Source organism: Oncorhynchus mykiss, chromosome 18 (genome assembly GCF_013265735.2).
Source record: "Oncorhynchus mykiss isolate Arlee chromosome 18, USDA_OmykA_1.1, whole genome shotgun sequence".
Classification (NCBI taxonomy): Eukaryota; Metazoa; Chordata; class Actinopteri; order Salmoniformes; family Salmonidae; genus Oncorhynchus; species Oncorhynchus mykiss.
In genome coordinates this window covers 69,332,430-69,352,727 of record NC_048582.1, presented here as the reverse complement: position 1 = coordinate 69,352,727, position 20,298 = coordinate 69,332,430, and the positions used below count along the sequence as shown (strand labels likewise).

The 20,298-nt window shown below is 44.6% G+C and overlaps 1 protein-coding gene across 1 annotated transcript; it reads left to right on the top strand.

The window, feature by feature from the left end:
• Nucleotides 1-377: 377 nt before the first annotated feature.
• Nucleotides 378-19,114, top strand: LOC110496775 (protein LYRIC). The gene is made up of 11 exons (XM_036953621.1): nt 378-827; nt 1,211-1,300; nt 1,731-1,815; nt 8,805-8,960; nt 9,786-9,833; nt 10,035-10,202; nt 13,354-13,431; nt 13,547-13,618; nt 13,716-13,963; nt 15,991-16,084; nt 16,367-19,114. Exons 1-11 carry the CDS (start codon nt 486-488, stop codon nt 16,438-16,440), a joined length of 1,455 nt encoding a protein of 484 aa, XP_036809516.1. The 5' UTR covers nt 378-485; the 3' UTR covers nt 16,441-19,114.
• Nucleotides 19,115-20,298: the final 1,184 nt, after the last annotated feature.

Below are 20,298 nucleotides of genomic sequence, written 5' to 3'. Positions count from 1 at the left end.
AGAAGTATTTTTATACAATATATCCCAATTTTATCAGGGCGCTCCTCCGTCCCCGCTTTCTCTCGATGACGTAACTGGCCTTTTCCGGGTGCCCCGCAGCCCGCCCGCACCTCCCCGCCGCCCGCCCGCCCCGCCCCCCTGTAAACAGCTCGTCAGACCGTCCAAGCCCCTCCCCGCCGCCCGCCCCGCCGCCCTGTAAACAGCTCGTCAGACCGTACAAGCCCCTCCCCGCCGCCCGCCCCGCCCCGCCGCCCTGTAAACAGCTCGTCAGACCGTACAAGCCCCTCCCCGCCGCCCGCCCCGCCCCGCCGCCCTGTAAACAGCTCGTCAGACCGTACAAGCCCCTCCCCGCCGCCCGCCCCGCCCCGCCGCCCTGTAAACAGCTCGTCAGTCCGTCCAAGCCCCTCCCCCAGCTAGCAGCGGTAGCTAACAAGTTAGTGGTGCTAGCAGTGGCTAAGCTACATGCTAGCTGGCGCTTTGAGAAGATGGCAACGGACTGGCAAACTTCAGCTATTGAGCAAGCCCAATTGATATCCAGTCGTCTCAGAGAGCTGTTATCCACCGGGGAGGGATATATCCGATCGGAGTTTGGGGTGGAATTGGGACTGACGCCTGAGCTGTACCCGTCATGGGCGATTCTCTCCGCGGCGGCCGCGGTGGGGCTACTGGTCCTGTCGTGGGCCGCGGTCTGTAGCGGACTCTTCGGTGGGAAAAAGCTAGGAGCTCCGGTTACACAAGACAGTGGTGATTCCCTCAAGGCCCAAGTGAATAAGATTGTGAAGCCCGAGGCACAAAATAAAAAGACTAAAAAGAAATCTACTGAAAAGGTAGCTTCACATATTAGCCAGTTGTAAATGGCCATTGTCGTGGCACTGGCAAACTAGCTAGCTGAATATCGAAACCATTTCTAAGATCTTTGTTTTGAAAGTTTACCTTGTAGATAGCTCTCTTCGTTAGTATGAGTCGTCGTATTCTCATGTAATGTTAGTTTGCTTTCAATTCCATGTGAATCATAAATCACCTAACTAGTACTAAGACATGCAAGTTTAACTAACTAGTCAATTTAGCTAGTTTGCGGTAGTAAGCTGCCTGGCTGGTTAACGATAGCTTGTCTGATCACCGCCTGCCTGATATCTTGGTTTATAATGTTATTTGTCACTCACACACGGCTTCAGAAATAGTTCACATGTTGTCGTTTCTCTCTCAACAGAAGGCTCAGTATAATGGACGAACAGTTCCAGAGCCTCAGGAGGAAGTGACAGAAGAAATTACCAAACCTTCCCCAGAGATTACAACTGAGGTTTGTACCTAACAGTAACGTATGTTTAAGTCTTCTGAAAGTCTATTTTGGATGACAAGAGGGGAATCTATTTATCCAATTCCAAAAGACTAAGCGATCCTTGCATCTGTAGTAGTTAGAGTTGATGAAAGCCCTGTCTCCACAGTAGTTAGAGTTGATGAAAGCCCTGTCTCCACAGTAGTTAGTTGATGAAAGCCCTGTCTCCACAGTAGTTAGTTGATGAAAGCCCTGTCTCCACATTTTAATGAATGTATTTCTATTGCTTTGTGCCGAAGGAGACACTGTGGCTTCAACACAGCACCCCTATCATTCATCTAGTGTGTGTATATATAAATCATTTCAATACACCCATTACCAGTGAATGACAATGAGGACTAATGTTGCTTGCACTTTTTGAAAGTTTGACTTTTTGTTGTCTTTAATTGAATAGGTGAAGAAAACCAAGAAGAAAGCCAAACCCGAGGTGAAACCAGCCATGAGGGTTTCTGCTGCCGATGGCAAAGAGCCTGATGATGGTATGGCCCTTAACCCCTGTATGAACCCGTCACCTTGGTTGACTTCTTTAAACCCTTGTAGCTAAATGTATCCTTCAGAATTCTACTGATTTCATTCAGACTGTGCCGTAGAAGACCCTTGTATGAGGCCACAATGGCATTGTTAGGGGATTAGGCAGTAACACACAGGACAAGTCTCAAATGGCACCCTATTCCCTACATAGTGCACTATATGGGGACTAGGGTGTAATTTGGGATGCAACCCTAGTGTCCAACTGAACTTGCTTAGTCAGATGGGTGAGAGGTTATGACTAATGGTTCTGGTCCAGTCCAGGACTTCCAAACTTCATCTGGAAAGTGGCAGTTGTTTGGCCATTCAGCTCGTTGTGTCAAGATCACCGATTTTAGAGAAACATCAAACGTCTGTACATATAAGTGTCTATATATCGTCTGAAAGCTTAAATTCTTGTTAATTTACAGTAGCTAATACTGTGAAAAAATGCCATGCTATTGTTTGAGGAGAGCTCCTAACAACAACAGTTTTCACCAAGATAGGTTTGATAAATTCACCTCTGAAGGTAAAATGTGTACTTACATTCTGAAATCTTGCTCTGATTTATCATCCAAAGGGGCCCAGAGATAACATGAAGTGTCTTTTTGTTAGATAAAATAATTTTTCATATCCTAAAAAGGTCTATATAGCATGCACAATCGATTTTGTTTTTCCACTCGTTCAATTTGCAAAGAAGGGAGTCTGTGAAAATCTAACCCTAAACGTTGTTTGAACGAGTCAAATCACGTTTGTATCTATTCCTCAGAGATCCTAGAAGGTAACAAAACTTCACTATTTCATTAGGGGTGTAGTATATCCTATAGGACATCATATTTGGTCAGAGAGCGACGACTTCATGGCACGCCGATGACGCGGGCAGCCATCACTTGAACGACAATCTTTGTCAAATAAGCACCAATCGGGGTCAAACAAAGATAGCTAGATAGCCAATGAGCTGGGCTTTACGGGAGTACCCGAAAACCATAAAATGTATAAAATGTCATAAAATGTAGCTACCAACCTTGTATGACAGCATGCCTTTTCATTTTGGACAAAAATTATATGTATATTCAGAGTTATGAAAACGGGTTGTTTTGCAAATGTGGAACTTATATGGCTACTAATACTGGGAAAGCTAAATCAAAGTCCAAGTATACAGATTTGACAATATTCTTGCAGAAAAATGGAATATGAATGCGAATGTCGCCTTCACGATTTGCCCAAATGTACCCGTGGACTTCACATAAAGTCTTGAGGATCAGTCATACTCCAACTTATCCATCTGAAACATTGCACATACACTGCTGCCATCTTGGGGACACACAGAATTACAACCAGAGTGATGGCTATAACAGTGACCTTTCTCTTGCATTTCAAAGATGGTGGTAAAAAAAACACTGGTTGTATTTTTGAAATATTGTCTTCTACCAGATCTATTGTGTTAAATTCCCCTACATTCAATTCACATTTCCACAAACTTCAAAGTGTTTCCTTTCAAATGGTACCAATAATATGCATATCCTTGCTTCAGGGCCTGAGCTACAGGCAGTTAGATTTGGGTATGTCATTTAGGTGAAAAGGGGGGGGGGGGGGGGCTGTCCCTAAGAAGTTTTTAATGATTGATGTCATTTGACCTTAACCTTTGTAACATCTAGCTGTGTATAAATGTCCATGTTGGCCAAGCAGTAATTAAGGCTATGCAACTATAAGTTGGATATCTGTATGAATACATTCATTAAAACCTTTAAAAATCACACTTAAAAAGGTTATCAAGCTGTTCTGTAGGTATCATCTTTTTCATTAAGAGATGTATAAAGGTGGTCAGGGGGAGGGGTGATGTTTCCATAGATGCTGATCTTGGATCAGTTCAGGTCATTTCCATGTAAAAGGACACCAACATGACAAATGAAAGCTATGATCGTTTGTATTTGTGAGAAATTAAAGTGTGTCTGTGTATATACTGTGCATTCGCAAAGTATTCAGACCCCTTCCCTTTTCCACATTTTGTTACTTTACAGACTTATTTAAAAATATATAAAATCATTAATCTACACACTACCCTGTAATGACAAAGCGAAAACAGGTTTTTAGAAATGTTTTAACATTTATTTATATATATATATATTTATATACAGTGGGGCAAAAAAGTATTTAGTCAGCCACCAATTGTGCAAGTTCTCCCACTTAAAAATATGAGGCCTGTAATTTTCATCATAGGTACACTTCAACTATGACAGACAAAATTAGAAAAAAAATCCAGAAAATCACATGAGGATTTTTAATGAATTTATTTGCAAATTATGGTGGAAAATAAGTATTTGGTCACCTACAAACAAGCAAGATTTCTGGCTCTCACAGACCTGTAACTTCTTCTTTAAGAGGCTCCTCTGTCCTCCACTCGTTACCTGTATTAATGGCACCTGTTTGAACTTGTTATCAGTATAAAAGACACCTGTCCACAACTTCAAACAGTCACACTCCAAACTCCACTATGGGCAAGACCAAAGAGCTGTCAAAGGACACCAGAAACAAAAATGTAGACCTGCACCAGGCTGGGAAGACTGAATCTGCAATAAAATGCAAATTAATTACTTAAAAATCATACAATGTGATTTTCTGGATTTTTGTTTTAGATTCCGTCTCTCACAGTTGAAGTGTACCTATGATAAAAAATACAGACCTCTACATGCTTTGTAAGTAGGAAAACCTGCAAAATTGGCAGTGCCCCAGCCAGAGCCCAGATTTGAACCTGATCGAATATCTCTGGAGAGAGCTAAAAATGGCTGTGCAGCGACGCTCCCCTTCTAACCTGACAGCTTGAGAGGATCTGCAGAGAAGAATGGGAGAAACTCCCCAAATACAGGTAAAGGGAGATACCTAGTCAGTTGAACAACTGAATGCCTTCAACTGAAATGTGTCTTCCGCAATTAACCCAACCCCTCTGAACCAGGGAGGTGCGGTTTCGGTGCCCGGGGAACAGGGAACTGCCTTGCTCAGGGCCAGAACGACAGATTTTTACCTTGTTAGCTTGGGGATTCGATCCAGCAACCTTTCAGTTACTGGCCCAACACTCTAACCACTAGGCGACATGTGTGCCAAGCTTGTCGTGTCATACTCAAGAAGACTCAAGGCTGTAATCGCTGTCAAAGGTTCATCAACAAAGTACTGAGTAAAGTGTCTGTATACTTATGTAAATGAAAAAAAAATGTTCAGTTATTTTTATTACATTTGCAAAAATGTCTAAGAACCTTTTTTTGCTTTGTCATAATGGGGTCTTGTGTGTAGATTGCTGGGGAAAAATATTCAATCCCTTTTATAATAAGGTTGTAACGTAACAAAATGTGGAAAAAGCCAAGGTGTCTGAATACTTTCCCAATGCCCTGTATTTTACATTTCCAACCTAAAAAATAGGAAAAAGCAAATGCTTTAAATTTCTGGTCAAACAGGAAAAGGAAACATCTACCTGAAGTCTAAGAAGGTATAAATAAACACAATAATGTTGACGTACAGACCCCTGCCAACTAATATGAACACTTATATTTAGTTTGACATTTTTTTTTGCCTTATGTACGTTTTAAGAAACATTGCCTTGTGCCTTGAAATTCCATTACCAAAAGCCCACATATTTAAGATATTTAAAACAGATCTCCCCCATGAAGGAGGATAATGAAAGTTCACAGAAGTAATAAGTAAATAACCTATCAATTAATTTGTTTGATATCAAATTTGTTTATGAATTAAGTGATTAAAACTAAATTCTGTTAGAAAATTGGTAACAGAATTTCTGCAATTTTACATTTGCTACAATGGGAAATAAAAGTAGTCACAAACCACAGTTGGGTTCACAAGTTTGGACAGCACAGTAAAGTAAGAGTACTTTAATGTAGAGCACATGAGTTGAGTACACTAGTGGACTGGACTGAATAGTTTTTTACAGTATGCTGAAACTAATGCACTTTTGATACAACAAAAAAAATAGGTTCAGTACTAGAATTTATGTCGGGTACTTCTGTCAAATGGGGAAGTGTGCTCTTCAAGGATGAATCTCGGTTTCAACTGGACCAGGCAGATGGCAGACAGCGTGTATGGCTTCGTGTGGTTGAGCAGTTTGCTGATGTCAACGTTGTGAGCAGAGTTCCCCATGGTGGGGTTACTGTGTGGGCAGGCATAAGCTACTGACAACGAACACAAATTGCCATCGATAAAATCCAATTGAATGCACACAGATACCGTGATGAGATCTTGAGGCCCATTGCCGTGCCATTCATCCGCGGCCATCACCTCATGTTTCAGCATGGTAATGTACGGCCCCATGTCCCAAGTTATCACCTCATGTTTCACCATTATTCATTTTACCTTTAAAAAAAATTAAAAAGTAAGCACACATAAAACTTGAAAAGGCCATACATGCACATTAATAAAATGTCCCAGTTCTTCCACGGCCTGCATACTCACCAGACATATCACCCATTGAGCATGTTTGGGATGCTCTGGATTGACGTGTACAACCACATGTTCCAGTTTCCGCCAATATACAGCAACTTCACACAGCCATTGAAGAGGAGAGGAACAACATTCCACAGACCACAATCAACAGCCTGATCAACAGGCTGACGCTAACATTAATTCACTACCCTACTACTTGGTTTGTGATATGCTAACCATAGTGCAAAATATATTGATTTCAAAGCTGATTGTCCCCAAAACTTTATTAATCACATCTTTGTCTACCTCGCCACCCGTCTGGTTTCCACTAGATTCCACAGCCACGTTCTGCCTCGCCTCCCGTCTGGTTTCCACTAGATTCCACAGCCACGTTCTGCCTCGCCTCCCGTCTGGATTCCACTAGATTCCACAGTCACGTTCTGCCTCATGTCGTTCTGCCTCGCCTCCCGTCTGGTTTCCACTAGATTCCACAGCCACGTTCTGCCTCATGTCGTTCTGCCTCGCCACCCGTCTGGTTTCCACTAGATTCCACAGCCACGTTCTGCCTCGCCTCCCGTCTGGTTTCCACTATATTTCACAGCCACATTCTGCCTCGCCTCCCGTCTGGTTTCCACTAGATTCCACAGCAACGTTCTGCCTTGCCCTCCCGTCTGGTTTCCACTAGATTCCACAGCCACGTTCTGCTTCGCCTCCCGTCTGGTTTCCACTAGATTCCACAGCCACGTTCTGCCTCGCCTCCCGTCTGGTTTCCACTAGATTCCACAGCCACGTTCTGCCTCGCTTCCCGTCTGGATTCCACTAGATTCCACAGCCACGTTCTGCCTCGCCACCCGTCTGGTTTCCACAGCCACGTTCTGCCTCATGTCGTTCTGCCTCATGTCATTCTGCCTCATGTCGTTCTGCCTCATGTCATTCTGCCTCATGTCATTCTGCCTCATGTCCTTCTGCCTCATGTCGTTCTGCCTCATGTCGTTCTGCCTCATGTTGTTCTGCCTCATGTCGTTCTGCCTCGTGAATAACGTCATTACTTTCTTAGAAAGTGCACACTTTTTATAAAAGAGAGAGCTTCTTCTATGCAAATGTTAATCAGTACAATAACATATGTTCTCTTACATTTAGGATGGATTTTATTGGCAAATGCTATGGGGTTGTTTGTCATCTATAGCACCATGATACCAGCTAAAACAAGCTGACTAACTCGATGCATTCATACTCCTATTGAATGTGTGTTAACCTGTATTGTTGGTGCGGCAGGGTAGCCTAGTGGTGAGATATCAGCTGATGTACGAAGGGCTATATAAATAAATTTGATTTGATATTGAACAGCGCAGTAGCTGAGATTATTTGTCTGGATAAAGTATAATTCTGGGACTTTTTGGCTAATACGTCTTTGTTTTTGTGTCATGATGGTATCATGAAATTTAAACCTGGTATCGAAGTAAAATTTCTGATATCATGACAACACTAGTACTGGACTGTAGTCTAATCTACTATGCTTTGATGTCCAAACTTGAGAAACATGGAAGTCTATGATTGGTTCAGATTTGGTCCGGACCAACCAAATTTGGTTATGTTTGGGCTCATTAATATAATAGCCAGTGTGTAGAATAATACCAAAATATGCAAAGGAGGATATTGTGTATTTCTACCTTTTTTTAGTGTATCTATTTAGGATACATCACCATGAAGAGAATGCTATTCATATCTGTAATTATGGATTTCTGTATAGTTCAGATCAAGGATCCACGCGCCGTTACCACTAGTCTGCTACTGGGTATAAATCCACTTCACTTACTGTAGTTCATTAACCCAAAATAGATTTTTTCCAATGTGTCATGTCATAGCTGACACCCCATTTCTTTCTGCAGACATTTTTTTTATCTTAATCCAGAGTAGATATTTAAGAGCTTTTGGAAAACGTGGACACAACTTTTTGTGTGATTTTACTGAAATTCTGTTACCAAACTCTTTCAGTAAATGTTTTAGTAAAATGTTATAAGTAGTCCTTGTGCATAGAGTTTTATGGTTTGTTAAACTTCAAAATCATTTTTTTTATTTGGCATACATTTGAAGTGGAAAATCAGTCTCGGTGCAAATCCGTTACCTTGGAAATACCCTCAATGTTAGAATGTGGGAGGGGAAGCTGATCCTACATCTTTACCTAGGGGAAAATTCACCCCAGATCTCTTAAAGGTAGGGAGATTAAACAAAATTTTATAATCCTAGTAGATTTAAAGAAGCCAAACCCCTGCTCTCTCTTCCAGGTGAAACAACATTTATAATCCTAGTAGATTTAAAGAAGCCAAACCCCTGCTCTCTCTTCCAGGTGAAACAACATTTATAATCCTAGTAGATTTAAAGAAGCCAAACCCCTGCTCTCTCTTCCAGGTGAAACAACATTTATAATCCTAGTAGATTGAAAGAAGCCAAACCCCTGCTCTCTCTTCCAGGTGAAACAACATTTATAATCCTAGTAGATTTAAAGAAGCCAAACCCCTGCTCTCTCTTCCAGGTGCGTGGGAGACTAAGGTGAGTAACCGGGAGAAGCGGCAGCAGAAGAGGAAGGAGAAGGGGCCTGACGGGTCAGGAAGCCCGGAGGGGGTGGCGGTACCTCACCGCCAGGTGGAACAGCCTCCTCTCACCACCCCGGTCAACAGGAAGAACAGAGGTATGCCATCTGTATTAGTCTGGTAACTTTCCCATGTCTCCCAGAAATCCTGGTTGGAAGATCATCAGAATCAGTAAGGAATAAATAGGAAATCTGTGACTCTGGGCATTTTGGGAAAGTTACTGAGAGCTTGCAACCCTAGCACTGACTCACTGTGTCTTTTGTCTTCACAAAGTGTGCCAGAGGCTCTCAAGGATATGTACTGGTGTGTAGTTAAGAAATGTACTACATTGAACAGACGTATGTGTATGAAGCCGTTTATAGGGCCAGTTTATTCCAAAGCATGTCATATTTCGCTCCCTTTTTAGTTGGGTTTGAACACCTGAAACTAATTTCACTCCTCTCCTGAGTAGGGCTCCGGTGTTATGTGATCTCCTGGGGAGGGCTCCGGTATTATGTGATCTCCTGGGGAGGGCTCCGGTATTATGTGATCTCCTGGGGAGGGCTCCAGTGTTATGTGATCTCCTGAGGAGGGCTCCGGTATTATGTGATCTCCTGAGGAGGGCTCCGGTGTTATGTGATCTCCTGGGGAGGGCTCCAGTATTATGTGATCTCCTGAGTAGGGCTCTGGTATTATGTGATCTCCTGGGGAGGGCTCCGGTATTATGTGATCTCCTGGGGAGGGCTCCGGTGTTATGTGATCTCCTGAGGAGGGCTCCGGTATTATGTGATCTCCTGAGGAGGGCTCCGGTGTTATGTGATCTCCTGAGGGGGGCTCCGGTGTTATGTGATCTCCTGAGGAGGGCTCCGGTGTTATGTGATCTCCTGAGGAGGGCTCTTTAGTTTGTTCTCTCCATTGAGACAGTGTCTTCTCTTCCCCCTTAGAGCCCTTGCACCTGAGGCCTGGGAAAGGAGATTCTTTCACGACACCAGGTAAAGTACCGCTGTCTCCTGGTCTGATTCTTGTCCCGTCAATAACTGAACTGTTCAATCCTGTACAGACATATTTTATCCTGGACTGTCCTTTCCTGTGAAGAACACCGCTTGTTGCATCCAGCTGAGTGTGTCCATGGAAGGATAACATTTTCACTAAGCCAAAGTAACACTGACCGATCCATGTCTCCCTCCCTCTAGTGTCCACCAGCTGGAGAGAGGAGCCGTCAGTGAACGGTGGAGGGTGGCCAGATATCTCCATGAAGCTGCCCACCCATATATGCTCTTCAGATGGGGAGAAGTGGCCGGCCATCCCTAAAGGACCCCGACACCTGAACTCTGAACCCACCTGGAGACAGGACACTGAAGGTAACCTACTGGGCTTACCCCTAACCCACCTGGGCACACCTAACCCTACCTGGGCACACCTAACCCTACCTGGGCACACCTAACCCTACCTGGGTACAGGACACTGAAGGTAACCTACTGGGCTTAACCCTAACCCTACCTCGGCACACCTAACCCTGCCTGGGCACACCTAACCCTGCCTGGGCACACCTAACCCTGCCTGGGCACACCTAACCCTGCCTGGGCACACCTAACCCTGCATGGGCACACCTAACCCTGCCTCGGCACACCTAACCCTGCCTGGGCACACCTAACCCTACCTCGGCACACCTAACCCTGCCTCGGCACAGGACACTGAAGGAATTGAATTGCTGAAAATTTGCTTTACAATACAGCAACATTTTCTCTATGCTGCAAGGATGCCTTTCTAGCTAATATACTGTTAGTTTACACTTCTTCTTCCAATTCACTTTCACCTTTCAGAGCATTATTTGGATGTGTATGTGTACTTTGTGGAATAGATGGACAGCACTAGCTTAATTGCTACAGTATGTTAGCCTAGCTTTTACTTGTTGTCAGTGTGAGCAAAATATAATGTTACATTCATATCCAGTTTGTATTTTAGGACCGATTACATTGGTTTATGCAGACATTATTGTCTTTGTCTCAGTTTCATGCTGTTTCAACTCAATACATCTTGTGAACATGGAGATCATGCTTTGAGGATTATTGATGTGAAGGCGTTTAACTTGCTGTTAAAATATGCACTGTAATGCATATGGAGGTCAGTACAGTGTGTGTCAGTGCTGTGTGTAAGTAGACTCTGCAAATAACTTGGAATTTCCAACACATTGTTCCTTATTAAACCATGAAGTGATGCAGTCAGTCTTTCCTAAACTTTTAGCCAAGAGACACTGGCATGCATAGTATTAATATCAGCCCTCTGATTACAATGAAGAGCAAGACGTGCCGCTCTGTTCTGGGCCAGCAGCACCTAAACTCAGTCCTTCTTTGCAGCACTGGACCACATGGCTGGACAATAACCAAGAGTGCACTGTACCTGGCTAGTTACGGCTAAGGTTGAAAAGCCAAACAGGTTATGGTCAATAACATCAAATGTTGTGCTGTTGGTTCCCATTATTTGGCAGAGCCTACCTTATTATTCCATTTAATACCCTTGTTCCCATCAGTTGGTATAGCCCACCATATCATTTGCTTCCTTTAAACGCTGTCACAGCCATGTTGCTGAGAATCATTAGTACCAGTTGATAATATTGATATAAAAGACATGTCGGCTAATTAAATCATTATGCAGCGCAGCTCAAGACCTAACAGTTTGAACCCGACGCATGGCGCAATAGTTGACTGTCATCACACAGTTCCATGATTAGTGCAGGCAATAGACGAGGGTATAACCTAGTTTTGTACAGTGTTCTCCCTGTTATAATTATATGTACACTAATCTTCCAACATTACCATGGGTTGAAGAACTGAACGAATCAAACCACCATTTTCTTTATTTTGTGTGAAGGCTTTCCAGGCCAGTTTAAATACATAACTAAACCTAAATAATCTACACAATCAAGAGTATTTTTCAATCTACCATTTGGTGCTGAACTGGAGACACATATTTAGATGACTTTCTTTAAATTACATTTATTCAGAGTGGGCAAGGTAGCCACACCTACAGGGCGTGTTACACGACTGAATTGAGCCCCACAGTAGATACCCATAAAACCTAGTGGTCAAACGGAAATGGTTCCAATCGTTTTCCCACCATTTATTTTTCCCATGGGGGATTTTAGAAACATTTAAAATAAGGACTGTGTAGAGTGTAGAGAGATGTTTTGATAACCATGTAAATCGAGGACAAGGTGACTTCTATCAATATATTCGGCTCTATTTACTCTGATTTGACAAATGCTAATTAGCATCAAAGTAAACAAAATGCAAAACTACAAATCCCTGCACACTCCTGACACCTTTGCTAACCGGTATTTTGTCAATTAAAACTTACAAAATACTTAACATAATTGTACATTTAAAGCAATTTATCCTATTTAATCTTTACTACTGTTAGTCTTCGGTTTTTCCATTTATATTTCGAGATTGGACATTAGCACATAGGGCGTACCGATTTGGTGTTACCTCGTTAGTCAGTATGTGTTACACCTTTGCTGGCCCAGGTGATATTTAAGAGTGGATAAGTGGATGGCCTAGTGCTTCAGTTGTCTTATAAAAAAAATACAATTTTAAAAATCCTTTATCTGATCTTCATTGTTTTCATTTTGCTCCACTTTTTTGTTTGCTTCCTTGGTGTGGGTTTTAATTGTTTTCCTCTTCTTGGGTAAATTTAGTGGGTCTAATGGTGGGTGTCTTTTAGGTCCCAGTTGTTGTTGCTAGTCATCTTTCAGTGCACCCCCCCATGAGTATCTTTCAGAACCTCCCCTAGAACCCCCCCACCTGTTTAGTTTTGGTTGTTGATGATTCTGTTAGTTCCCTCTTCTGTTTGAGATAGTTTATTTGGTTCTCGCTGGGAAACGTCACACTACAGTTAGCTAACATTAGATAGTTAATCCAGAGATTCTTCCCTTTGTCTCGATTCGTCAGTCTCGTCCAGTTCATCATGGCATTTGTTAGCCACATTAGCAGCTAATTAGCGTTTCATTTTGGGGGGTGGGTGAATTATAAGCGGATATTATGATAAAAGTCACCTTGTCCCAGAGAGATTTACATGGTTATCAAAACGCCACGCCAGGGTAAACCTACAAGGGTTTCTAAAATTCCATATGGGAATAACAAATACTGCAATAAAGGATTTGAAAAATTGCCCTGTTTGACTGCTAGGTTTTATGGGTATTATGACTCATACTGTGGTATGTACTATAAGGTAAGTCTGAATACCAAATACTGAGATGTGTGTACGAATGGTATACATTCATAAGTCTGAATACCAAATACTGAGATGTGTGTACGAATGGTATACATTCATAAGTCTGAATACCAAATACTGAGATGTGTGTACGAATGGTATACATTCATAAGTCTGAATCGGCCCCTTAACGTTTCCATCTGTTAGATGGATTTGAGAATGCCAACTGAATTTCAAAGCTTTTGTGTTTTTCTGGATGTTCTGTGATAACAACAGTCTCTATTGGTTTATTCCTTCCAGGGTCGTGGAGTGGGGTTGATGGGAGGATGAAGACTGAACTAAACACATTACCCTCTGTACTTGGACTGAAGACTATAGGTGATTAACACTTATCACTGATGTCAGGGACTGTAGAATTGACTATTTTGTATGGTTTGAGGAAGGCTAAGATACACTGTCTGTCTGTGTCTGTGTCTGTGTCTGTCTCCTCCAGAGCACATCACCCATCCTGCCTCTGAGCTGCAGTGGGAATGCCCCTCTCCTTCTGATGAGTGGTCAGGATTAAGTAAGCAACAATTAGTGTAGAGTAAATATAGCAATTGTGCTGTGATTTCTGCCTTCACTGGGTGGGGTAACTGGTATTTTCTCTGTTCTGTTTCCAGGCAGTATTGCAGCAGCGGACCCCAGCTCAGACTGGAACGCCCCTACGGAGCTGTGGGGGAACTATGAGGGACCCCCGGTGGTAGAGGCCCCCGGCCCCCCGCCCCAGGACCCTGCACCCAACCACCCCCAGGGGGCACAGGGGTCAGACGATGACAAGGAGAAGGATGACTCTGCCGGGGGGGCTGCCAGGTCCAAGAAGAAGAAGAAGAGGAAGAAGAAAGCCGAGGAAGGTGGTCCTACAGGCCAGGTAACAGACGTGTGGTGCTACAGGCCAGGTGACAGACGTGTGGTGCTACAGGCCAGGTAACAGACGTGTGGTCCTACAGGCCAGGTGACAGACGTGTGGTCCTACAGGCCAGGTGACAGACGTGTGGTGCTACAGGCCAGGTGACAGGCGTGTGGTCCTACAGGCCAGGTGACAGACGTGTGGTGCTACAGGCCAGGTAACAGACGTGTGGTGCTACAGGCCAGGTGACAGACGTGTGGTCCTACAGGCCAGGTGACAGACGTGTGGTGCTACAGGCCAGGTGACAGACGTGTGGTGCTACAGGCCAGGTGACAGACGTGTGGTGCTACAGGCCAGGTAACAGACGTGTGGTGCTACAGGCCAGGTGACAGACGTGTGGTGCTACAGGCCAGGTAACAGACGTGTGGTGCTACAGGCCAGGTGACAGACGTGTGGTGCTACAGGCCAGGTGACAGACGTGTGGTGCTACAGGCCAGGTGACAGACGTGTGGTCCTACAGGCCAGGTAACAGACGTGTGGTGCTACAGGCCAGGTGACAGACGTGTGGTGCTACAGGCCAGGTGACAGACGTGTGGTGCTACAGGCCAGGTGACAGACGTGTGGTGCTACAGGCCAGGTGACAGACGTGTGGTGCTACAGGCCAGGTGACAGACGTGTGGTGCTACAGGCCAGGTGACAGACGTGTGGTCCTACAGGCCAGGTGACAGACGTGTGGTGCTACAGGCCAGGTGACAGACGTGTGGTGCTACAGGCCAGGTGACAGACGTGTGGTGCTACAGGCCAGGTGACAGACGTGTGGTCCTACAGGCCAGGTGACAGACGTGTGGTGCTACAGGCCAGGTGACAGACGTGTGGTGCTACAGGCCAGGTGACAGACGTGTGGTGCTACAGGCCAGGTAACAGACGTGTGGTGCTACAGGCCAGGTAACAGACGTGTGGTGCTACAGGCCAGGTAACAGACGTGTGGTGCTACAGGCCAGGTAACAGACGTGTGGTGCTACAGGCCAGGTAACAGACGTGTGGTGCTACAGGCCAGGTAACAGACGTGTGGTGCTACAGGCCAGGTAACAGACGTGTGGTGCTACAGGCCAGGTAACAGACGTGTGGTGCTACAGGCCAGGTAACAGACGTGTGGTGCTACAGGCCAGGTAACAGACGTGTGGTGCTACAGGCCAGGTAACAGACGTGTGGTGCTACAGGCCAGGTAACAGACGTGTGGTGCTACAGGCCAGGTAACAGACGTGTGGTGCTACAGGCCAGGTAACAGACGTGTGGTGCTACAGGCCAGGTGACAGACGTGTGGTCCTACAGGCCAGGTGACAGACGTGTGGTCCTACAGGCCAGGTGACAGACGTGTGGTGCTACAGGCCAGGTGACAGACGTGTGGTGCTACAGGCCAGGTGACAGACGTGTGGTGCTACAGGCCAGGTGACAGACGTGTGGTCCTACAGGCCAGGTGACAGACGTGTGGTGCTACAGGCCAGGTGACAGACGTGTGGTGCTACAGGCCAGGTGACAGACGTGTGGTGCTACAGGCCAGGTGACAGACGTGTGGTGCTACAGGCCAGGTAACAGACGTGTGGTGCTACAGGCCAGGTAACAGACGTGTGGTGCTACAGGCCAGGTAACAGACGTGTGGTCCTACAGGCCAGGTAACAGGCGTGTGGCGCTACAGGCCAGGTGACAGGCGTGTGGCGCTACAGGCCAGGTGACAGGCGTGTCTGCATCCCAAATGGCTAAGAAAGCTGTAATGAATATCTAGTATTCTACATGACAGAGAATGATGTGTTGTATTTCCAGTGTCCTGGAACATTGTAACGTCTTGAGCAGTTGAAACAGGATGTGAAAGGTGTGTTGCTGGTCATATTTGCAGCCTATGCCCTATATACAGTAGTGCAGTGTTTTTAACCAAGACCCCTGGTCAAAAGTAGTACACTATAAAGGGTGCTATTTGGGACTCAGCCCCTTGACTGTGGTGTGTTGTGTAACCAGCTATGACATGGTGTGACTTGTCCTTCTCTGTACAGGTGACCTCTGACAGCATGACAGTCACACCAGTGGAGAGTTCAGCACTTCCCCCAGCAGGGACCAAACAGTCCATCTCCCAGCCGTCCTCACAGAGTAAGATACTAGTAGTAGCAACCTTAACCATAGTTTACGTCCAAAATGGCACCCTATTCCCTTTTATAGCGCACTACTTTCTAAATAGGGTGCCATTTTGGGACAGTCAGTGTGTTGCTACTCATGTGTATCAACACTGAACAGAAGGCAGATCAGATCTCTCTCATTGTGAAGCCAAACTATTTTCTTACAATGGTTGGTGTCACTACTGCTGACTTGCTTTTCCATAATAAATATCATCTATTTCTGTTTTTGACACATTGTCCATTCTTTTCTCTTCAGAAATATCCGACCCGAGCTTCGATGCTCCCAAGCCGTCCCAGAAGAAGAAGAGCCGGAAAGAGACAGGAAGTTAAGAAACAAGAACCCACATGAATTATTATGCAAAAGGATTGTTCAATGTGTTATAAATGCAATCAATCATTTGCAAGTACAAACTTTTATACAGAATAGTTTGACTGTACTTTTTAAATATTCCCAAAAAAGAGAGAGAACAGCTCATTTAGCTGGGGACTGGGGACTGGTCCTATCAGCCTAATCTAACCTAATTATACTAAATGCTACACTGAAGTGGAATAGGGGGTTTAGGAGGAAGGTTGTTAACTTGCGGTGAGGTAGAAGTGTGAATTATTCAAAAGTAGCCTGTGTACCGGAGTCCTAGCTAGCTAGCTGGTACAGTGTCGCCCCACCTCCCACCTGTGTACCGGAGTCCTAGCTAGCTAGCTAGTACAGTGTCGCCCCCACCTCCTGCCTGTGTACCAGAGTCCTAGCTAGCTAGCTGGTACGGTGTCACCCCCCACCTCCTGCTTGTGTACCAGAGTCCTAGCTAGCTAGCTAGTACAGTGTCGCGCGCCCCCCCCCCCCCCCACCTCCTGCCTGTGTGTCGCCCCACCTGTGTACCGGAGGCCTAGCTAGCTAGGTAGTACAGTGTCGCCCCCACCTCCCGCCTGTGTACCGGAGTCCTAGCTAGCTAGCTGGTACAGTGTCGCGCCCCCCACCTCCTGCCTGTGTACCGGAGGCCTAGCTAGCTAGCTAGCTAGTACAGTGTCGCCCCCACCTCCCGCCTGTGTACCGGGGTCCTAGCTAGCTAGCTGGTACAGTGTCGCCCCCACCTCCCGCCTGTGTACCGGGGTCCTAGCTAGCTAGCTAGTACAGTGTCGCCCCCACCTCCCGCCTGTGTACCGGGGTCCTAGCTAGCTAGCTAGTACAGTGTCGCCCCCACCTCCCGCCTGTGTACCGGGGTCCTAGCTTAAATATGGACCAATTGAAGTATAAAGAGGGGTGAAGATATGAAGTACTTAGACACCAGTAGAGACAGTATGAGACATGAAGTACTTCCAGACACCAATATGGACAGTATGAGACATGAAGTACTTCCAGACACCAGTAGAGACAGTATGACAGGAAATACTTCCAGACACCAGTATGAGATATTAAGTACTTCCAGACACCAGTATAAGACATTAAGTACTTCCAGACACCAGTATAAGACATTAAGTACAATGACACCAGTAGAGACAGTATGACAGGAAGTACTTCCAGACACCAGTAGAGACAGTATGACATGAAGTGCTTCCAGACACCAGTAGGGACAGTATGACAGGAAGTACTTCCAGACACCAGTATGAGACATTAAGTACTTCCAGACACCAGTATAAGACATTAAGTACAATGACACCAGTAGAGACAGTATGACAGGAAGTACTTCCAGACACCAGTAGAGTCAGTATGACATGAAGTGCTTCCAGACACCAGTAGGGACAGTATGACATGAAGTACTTCCAGACACCAGTATAAGACATTAAGTACTTAGACACCAGTAGAGACAGTATGACAGGAAGTACTTCCAGACACCAGTAGAGACAGTATGACATGAAGTGCTTCCAGACACCAGTAGGGACAGTATGACATGAAGTACTTCCAGACACCAGTATGAGACATGAAGTACTTAAGACACCAGTATGAGATATTAAGTACTTACAGACACCAGTATAAGACATTAAGTACTTAGACACCAGTAGAGACAGTATGACAGGAAGTACTTCCAGACACCAGTATGAGACAGGAAGTACTTAGACACCAGTAGTATTGTGCTCTTCTGTGTATTAGAGGGTTCTTATCTTAACCTCTTTTCTTCCATCCTATCTGGTGGGAAAAGGCCGTGCCATATGTACAGAACACAAGGGCTTTTCCTAATGTGTCATTTTTCTGGGATTGATTGCACTGTCAGGCTGGATCCTATATGTTATCTTTGTCTTTTCATGATTGTTTTTTAAAAAGACCGTTTAGCAGAATGTGAAGGTGTAATTCCTGGTTGTGACTTTAGATGGAAGTCGATGTGCTGATAAGGGAGAGGTGGCTGGGGTGGGGAGGTACTGAAGATGAGACGTCGTGTGGAGCAGCTTTAATTCCATGTCAGTAATTTTAAAGGTATCAGGAACTGAATTGTATTGCCTTAACCTGTAGTATATTAGTATGTGCATTTATTTACATCTCTTTTGTGATCGTTTTCAGATCAAGGGCTGGGGGGTTACCACATCCATCCAATTGCAAGTTTGGTTCTAAAAAAATGCATTTAGTCTCTTGACTGACGACCGTACTCATACAGTATGGTTTAAAGAATGGGTGGGTTACTACTTCTGATTGGTACTTTATCACTCACTGTATATAGCCTTGAATGAGCAGAAGGACTGGGCTTGAAGATTGAGGGCTGACAGCCTGCCTACGCTTTAGCTGAAGTCAAATGGACTGTATTATTGGTAGCTTTTGAGTGTGTAAAGAAGAGCGTTGCCGAATGGAGGCTCTTAGCTCAGTGTTTTACAGCCCATAGTTCTCTGTAGACTAGATCAGTCAAGTCTGGTGGCGCTGCACTCACCTGACTCTCTCTGTTGATCATTAACCTTTTTAAAAGATGATTCAATCATGTATTTATACCTTCTCCTTTAGAAGAATGAATTAAGAATGATTTTGTTTATGAAGAAATGCAATGATTTTTCAAGGTTTGTTGAAATAAAACAATATAACTCCTAATGCTTTACTGTAACTACGACCAGTTTCTTATTAGACAGAAATTCAACACATTCACAGCAATTCATGTATACATAATAGGACTGGGGCGATTTCGCCTAAAAATTATATCTCCATTACTATTATATATTTTTTTTCAAACTTCAAGCTAATTCACAATATATAAAGATTAAATGTTTTCTCTTTGTTGTACAATTTAACAGTCAAATACACTGCATTTAAAACAGTCAGCTATAATGTAATTAATTCAGGGCTTGTTAAGTTATACCTAGGCTAGATATAAACCTTCCACAACCATCAGACCCACTAATAATTACATTATTTTTATCAAAATAGTTTTATCAGCTTTTTACAAAAATCACTGTCGCTTTCAAGTCCGTCTGAAAAAACGCTTTTGTTACAAATTTAACCAGAGCCATGCATAACACACACACACTAATAATGACTAACTTATTGTAGCAGGCATTATAGAAAATTAACACAGGTCTCAACCATCTCTCAAGCACAAGCCCACGTGCTAGTGAGTAGCCAGCTCATCTCTATGGGAATCTAGTAAGTAGCCAGCTCATCTCTATGGGAATCTAGTAAGTAGCCAGCTCATCTTTATGGGAATCTAGTAAGTAGCCAGCTCATCTCTATGGGAATCTAGTGAGTAGCCAGCTCATCTCTATGGGAATCTAGTGAGTAGCCAGCTCATCTCTATGGGAATCTAGTGAGTAGCCAGCTCATCTCTATGGGAATCTAGTGAGTAGCCAGCTCATCTCTATGGGAATCCAGTGAGTAGCCAGCTCATCTCTATGGGAATCTAGTGAGTAGCCAGCTCATCTCTATGGGAATCCAGTGAGTAGCCAGCTCATCTCTATGGGAATCTAGTGAGTAGCCAGCTCATCTCTATGGGAATCTAGTGAGTAGCCAGCTCATCTCTATGGGAATCCAGTGAGTAGCCAGCTCATCTCTATGGGAATCTAGTGAGTAGCCAGCTCATCTCTATGGGAATCTAGTAAGTAGCCAGCTCATCTCTATGGGAATCCAGTGAGTAGCCAGCTCATCTCTATGGGAATCTAGTGAGTAGCCAGCTCATCTCTATGGGAATCCAGTGAGTAGCCAGCTCATCTCTATGGGAATCTAGTGAGTAGCCAGCTCATCTCTATGGGAATCTAGCCAGCTCTGATCTAGTACTGAACAAA

Coding starts and splice junctions, on each gene's coding strand:
- LOC110496775 (XM_036953621.1), top strand. CDS start 486: ATGGCAACGGACTGGCAAACTTCAGCTATTGAGCAAGCCCAATTGATA. Junction 1,301..1,730: donor CCCCAGAGATTACAACTGAG/GTTTGTACCTAA, acceptor TTAATTGAATAG/GTGAAGAAAACCAAGAAGAA. Junction 13,432..13,546: donor ACTTGGACTGAAGACTATAG/GTGATTAACACT, acceptor TGTCTCCTCCAG/AGCACATCACCCATCCTGCC.